The 6,269-nt window shown below is 37.5% G+C and overlaps 2 protein-coding genes across 2 annotated transcripts in view; both read right to left on the bottom strand.

Moving 5' to 3' along the window:
• Positions 1 to 1,021: 1,021 nt before the first annotated feature.
• LOC106780062 lies at positions 1,022 to 1,390 on the bottom strand. Its single transcript, XM_014668293.1, has one exon. The coding sequence runs from the start codon at positions 1,388 to 1,390 to the stop codon at positions 1,022 to 1,024; it is 369 nt and encodes a 122-aa protein (XP_014523779.1).
• An 868-nt stretch (positions 1,391 to 2,258) lies between these two features.
• The window catches only part of LOC106780064 (tRNA uridine 5-carboxymethylaminomethyl modification enzyme MnmG), a 12,685-nt gene continuing 8,674 nt past the window's right edge, over positions 2,259 to 6,269 (bottom strand). The window contains exon 13 of the mRNA XM_014668296.2: positions 2,259 to 2,693. Within this exon, the coding sequence (XP_014523782.1) occupies positions 2,493 to 2,693 (201 nt within the window). The 3' untranslated portion in view covers positions 2,259 to 2,492. The remainder of the gene's footprint in view (positions 2,694 to 6,269) is intronic.

The raw sequence follows: 6,269 nt of genomic DNA, 5'->3' as shown, positions 1-6,269 counted from the left end.
CTTATTTTATTTATAAAACTATCACTAGTATTTTTTACGTTTGTTTTTTCTTGAATATAGACATTGGATTGGCGATATTATAACCTGTATTTGTGTTGGTCTGATCAAATTTTCATTTACACATTTTAGTTATTTGTTATAATTGAGAGATTAGAAATCATGTTAAAAGTAAGTTTTTGCTGAACTTCAACTATTTATCTCATAATAATAAATTATGTAATTAGATGTATAAAGCAAACCAGAGAAAATTATAAAAGAAAAAAAAGTAACTAAGAAAAAATTAATTAATTTGTGAGTAACTAGAATTAACGTTGTATATTTATTATTACATATATAAATTTGAACAGGAAAAGGGGAACATAAAACAAAGATTGTGAGATGGTAATGTTTACTTTGGAATCGTGGTTTTGAAAATGTCATGAATGACATTGCAGCAACGATGAAATTGTTGTTCAGAAGAAGGATATATAATAATTTAGGCATATAATGACTCCTTTTCTGGTAACAACTTTCAATTAATTCGTTTCCATTTGTTTCTTCTTTGGTTTTCATTAGTCCAGTGGCACAACTGCATATGCATGATGTTTCTGTTAATGAAAAATGAAATTACAGTTACACAAATGAACATTTGTTCGTCTTTGTTCCCCTTGATGAAACAAACTAAATCAAAATGAATGAAAAAGAAGAAGAAAGAGAACGGAAACAATCATAAACTTTTGCTAACAGGAAGGATACTAAAGAACCAACAAGAACTACGTATTTCAAAGAAGGAAAAAAAGAACTAGAAAAAGAAGGCAATGAGAGTCTCGTTGAAATTTACAATTCTTCATATATATGTAAAAAGTTTCCTAAAAGCTATATACAGAAAGAAAAAAAAAAAAGTTTTGAGTGAAAATTATGTGTCATTGACGTGTGAGTAGGACATGCATGCATGCATGGATCCCTCGCAACCCAGAGAAGAGAAGGTGAACGTAAAAGAAAAGGTAAAGGCCATAACATGCAAAGTCGAAGAGAATTATGATCATGAGGCCATAGATTTTGCAAGTGCCATTTCACTCTCGTGTGAGGCAACGGATGAATCCCTGTTTAAGTTAGCAGCACCTTTTGCACGACATGCGACCTCCACATCTGCACTTCCAACTCCGCCGATTGTAACTCTACATCCAAAAGTTCTTGACAAAACTCTGTAAAAGAAGGTGAGCAACCAAAAGAGCCATGGTAGGCAAACCAATGCCACCCCTATTTCTGGTATCCAAGAGGATGATGTTTCTGATTCAGGAAGGAGCAGGTATGCTACAAGGCATGCACCTCCTGCTACTATAGAGATGAACAAAAGACCAGTTATGATCCATATGAACGTGCGCCCAGGACTAGGATCAGACCCAGACATTTGTGTTTAGGAATAATGTTCAAATATTCACGATTTCCTCTTTATCTTCATCCATTTTAAGCAGTGGTAAGGGGTTAATGACGGAGGAAAGAGCATTGGGGTGACATGGGGTGAGAAACAGGTAGCATTTTGGAGGTGCCCTGTTTTAATTTCTTCTGGTATGACACTTGCAGGAAAGCCTGAGAATGGGAATTTTTCTCAAATGGAAGGCGTGTTCAAAAGTTTGTTAACCTAAAATGGTGTTATCGATAGAACGAACACGCCCACAAAGACAGAAAGAGAGAGGGAAGCGGGTTCCAATTATGGTTATCCAAGTTGAGGTTACAGATATGCTACTATTTCACATTCAAAACCCATTCTTTATAGAAGTTATGTTATGTTTATACATACAAAATATCCAAAATTGACTAAGGTATAGGATAATACCGTATTAGCACACGTCAATAATAATAATAATAAATAATATTATTATTATTATTATTATTATTGAAAAAAGAGAGTGGTAAAGTAGTGTTTTTTTTTATTTATTTACAAATCGTGATTGTAAAAGATATTTTTCTTAAACAAATAAGAACAATTTTATTCATTAAAATTTAGAACGAGATAGATACTACAAGTTCAGTTCCCACGTTGATTCCGCCACCACCTCTGGTAGCCGGATAATAAAAGGATAAAATAAGCAATAATGTATAATTCCTTACGAACTTTGAATGGAAAATAATGCTTCAATAATTTAAAATAATAGGCTCAATACTTTAACAAATACGGAGCAAAAAAATTACATCGGTTAAACTCTACATGAATGGAATATATTAAAGTGTGGACCAAAATCCAAATCAAGAAAAAGTTCATAAACTAAAAGGGACATAAAAAAAGATTGACATTTATGTCAACATATAATTTGTTTAAATATTATCAATCGGATCAAATTGTCAAATGTAGTAAAAAAATACAATAAGTTTCTTTTCCTTTCAATCCAATCCTTTCTGTTAATCTGTAGATCTACGAACTGATTTTGCAGCCTTTACACCACATATATATAATGTGGCACACTGAATATCAAAATTGGTAGAATGGTCAGGTATCAACAAGACGTGAAAACTTATCCAGAGCTTACTTTTTCAGTCAAAGAAACTTCAGGCATCTCAACTTGGTTATTTGCTTTAACGGCATTCATCATTTTGTACCTCCTCTGTTCTTGAGCCTTCCTCCGTCTGGCTTCGAGCACGATGAGTAGAGCAGTGATATCAGCGGGGCTCACCCCACCTACTCTGCTTGCCTGACCAATGGTTTGAGGCCTAACCTGAAATCATTGAGATAACATCGTCGCAAGTACAAGAGAGAAAGTTGCATTATAGAGAATATTTATAACTTACGGTCTTACACTCACCAAAAAGTATATACAACATTTAACAATTAAATTATTAAAACTATTTAATAAAGTGTACTAAACTTTCCTTGATGCTACAAAATAAAATTTGCTCCTTAATCAATATCATAAGGGAATCTCCAAAGCTCCAATGTAACTTTTATCCCTGCATCTTCCGCATTGGCATCTGTGCCTATTAAGTTCATACCGTTTTCTGTAAGAGGACGAGCAGGTGCTTCTACAAGCACCGGGGCATAAGGTATTTATGTGGAGCACCATGTCACTACTAATCAAGGCTTCCGTGATTTAAGAAAAAAAAATAAAATTAATGTGTACAAACTCATAACTCATTATGGTGGGACCTATTTGGTAAATTTGTTGAGATGCTGAGTAGGGGGGATTTGGTGCTTAATTTGAAAGAGATAAAAACAACCTACTTAAGAATCCAATAGGAGAAGCTGAATCAGTGATAGCATTAAACACATGTTGTTAGGAAGACACTAACTTTAACTAGTCGGTGAAATATTATTACATCTGATTAGTTAGTCTGTGCCATAAATGCCTTTTGGGGGAAGAAGGGTCATTCTATGAATTCGACATCAGTGGTGCTAGTTTGATCTCCTTGTACGGGGAGTGTTAGTTAATGGTTGACACATTTTATTCTCACGATATCTCTGCTGAAAGGATTAGTGATAAACTAAATCACGGAGGAAGGTTCTCCTTTGGTTCATATTGAGAAGAGAGAAATCACGAATAAATATAATTATTTCCATATGTAGTATACACATGAATATTCTTATTTATAATGAAGAGAAACAATAATAAGGAAACAACATCAATATCTAATAATGTGAAATATTTGGTAATATACTTCCCTATCAAATCTCATCATATCACCCTAATTAACGCAATCAAATTATATTTCTAACATAAGCAAATCATATCTCTTACACTCCTCTTCAAACTGAAATATACGTATCATACGAGACAAGGTTGCTGCAAATGTCATCAATACAAGATCCCCATATAGACTTAGTAAACATGTCAATCAATTGGTTGCTGAGGCTAACGAAGTAAATATTGATAAAAGCTAGTAGAGAATTCCCAGACATGATATACGTTAAAGTGACAAACAATCTTCAATATAATTGTGTCCTTTCAAATCATATCTTTAGCATTTGAAAAGATTAGTGACAAAGCATTTGAAAAGATTAGTGACAAAGCATTTGAAAAGATTAGTAACAAAAGAGGTACTATGTTGAGAAAAGAGAAAATGAAAAGAAACATCGAATTCAGTGTGTTATATACACACGAGTAATCTTATTTATATCGAAGAACAAAATCCATATCTAATAATGTTAGGGATTCGGGTAAGAATTCCTAACGAAGCTCTCTTTCTCACTCACTCTCAAACAATCAAGAACTTGTAAAGATGAAAAATATGTATGGTATTNGCAACAAAGAATTCAAGAATACANTGTACACAGGAGCTTAACCTCCTTCACCNGGTTCATAGACCGGTCAACAAAACTCAAAGTATCTAACTCCTCAACTGATACAACTAAGAGGCCCTTATATAGACCTCTTTCCCAACCCACTTAACTGATTAGCAGTCAAGTCCTCTGCTTTCCCTTTCTTCTCTCATAGACCTTCCATTCTCTAACATTACTCTCCTCCTGAAAACTGACCTTGTCCCCAAGGTCGAACTCGGGGAATTGTTCCTACATCAGCTTGTTGATGTACATGAAAATAACAAAAACAACAATATTAGGAATCACAAACATAGGAACCAGCCAAGATGTCGAATGGGTATCAGCTTCGTAAGGATTAGAAGACTCATGCGCAAGATCTCTTCTAGCCATAATTTTTTTCCTCTCCATCAAACCCAATTTTCGAGTCTCAGACTTTATTCTGTAAGGTTCCTTTATATCATGAGGTGGTGGTAAACCTTGCATTCTGTAAGGTTCCTTTATATCATGAGGTGGCGGTAAACCTTGCATCTCTCGAAGTGCACGACTGTGCGCTTGCAGCACCTCTTCTAAATTAACTTTCTGTGCTGCTGTCAAATCATCATGCCACTCACTGTCCACCTGCTTCTCCATTAAGCATCTTATCCGAATCCTTCTACCCTTTAGGTAATACCCGATGGTCATCTCTCTCCGATTAATAACCACTTCTCCCAACTTCTTCCAGTTAATAACCATCTCTCTCCCGTTAATACCAAAATTGATATCACACCGCCCCTGGGTCACCTTCTTCCGCCCATCCCCTAAGCTTTTCCCCACTTCGTCATTCGCCACTTTACAAATAAGCTGAATCCCGCGTTGTATAGTTGTTCTTGCAGCCATTGCTTCATGTTTTGTACCAATTTCATCAATTACCATAACTCGTGGCATGTGATTTTCAATTGCTTCTATCGATACCTGCAACTTCAAGTTCGGGGGTTTGGGTGGTGGTCGAAACAAGAGACCGAATTTATGGGACACCACTATCCATCAAAATTAAAGCTCGTTTTCCCTCAATTTCTCCTTGCAATTTCATCTTTTTGGGTTACGTCAGACCCCCAGTCGAAAACGCAGAAAACCCAAAAAGCTCCCTCTGCATCTAGGCCAACTCTGTCTCTGCCTCCATTCCATCTTCCTCCTCGTCGTCAGCCATCATCATCATCATCCTCAGACTTCTTTCTGGGCATTGAAGACCTGGGTCAAAAGCCCCTCCACCCTTGAAACAACTGTCCTTTGTCCTACGTTTCACAAACTGTGAGTGGGGTAAATTACCAGAACTTCTTCCTCTGTTATCGAAGTATGACTTCGCCAACCCGCTCGCCTGTGTCACCTCCACGTTCACCACTGGCCTTGTTCGGTTCTGGGTTTGCCGAGTGGGTTCNACCCGCGACGCCGCCCTGCTTAGTCTACTCCAATTCATTAGGTTTCTTCCCATTCCTCCTCCTCCCGTCTTCNCTCCTCCGTTAAGTTCCTCCCCATCCTGTGCGATTGGCATCGCGACAATCAATTCCTGAGGATCGAGAAGACGCACTTCTTGCACCCCANCCTCAACATCCCTTGCNAATTCTGGGACNAACTCATCCACTGTTNCCATTTGTTTAGTCGCCGATAATCGCTCCAAGACCGACCCTCTGTTTCGATCCCCAAACCTTATTACTAACGCATCCTTCAACNCTTCCCAGGATTGGTTCCTGGCCTTCATTCTCCAGACCCTGATCCAGTATCNTGCACTCCCTTCCATACTAATGTATGCTAATCGCACTTTCTCCTCCTCCAAGACGCCTTGCACTTTGAAAATTATTTCNGCACGATTGATCCAATTTAGNGGATCCAAACCCTCAAANAGGGGCAATTCTACCCACTTTCGCAACCCGCCGTGACTTTCGCCGCGCTCTCCNTCTCTGTCCCCATTATCCACGCNCTGGTTTCCGCCATTATGGTTTACAGACCCTTGGCTCCCATCGGATCTTTCCTCTGCTTGCTGGTTTTGCACCCCNNTNANNTT

This window comes from Vigna radiata, unplaced genomic scaffold (genome assembly GCF_000741045.1).
Source record: "Vigna radiata var. radiata cultivar VC1973A unplaced genomic scaffold, Vradiata_ver6 scaffold_380, whole genome shotgun sequence".
NCBI classification, from domain to species: Eukaryota; Viridiplantae; Streptophyta; class Magnoliopsida; order Fabales; family Fabaceae; genus Vigna; species Vigna radiata.
This window is presented reverse-complemented; position numbering and strand designations above follow the sequence as displayed.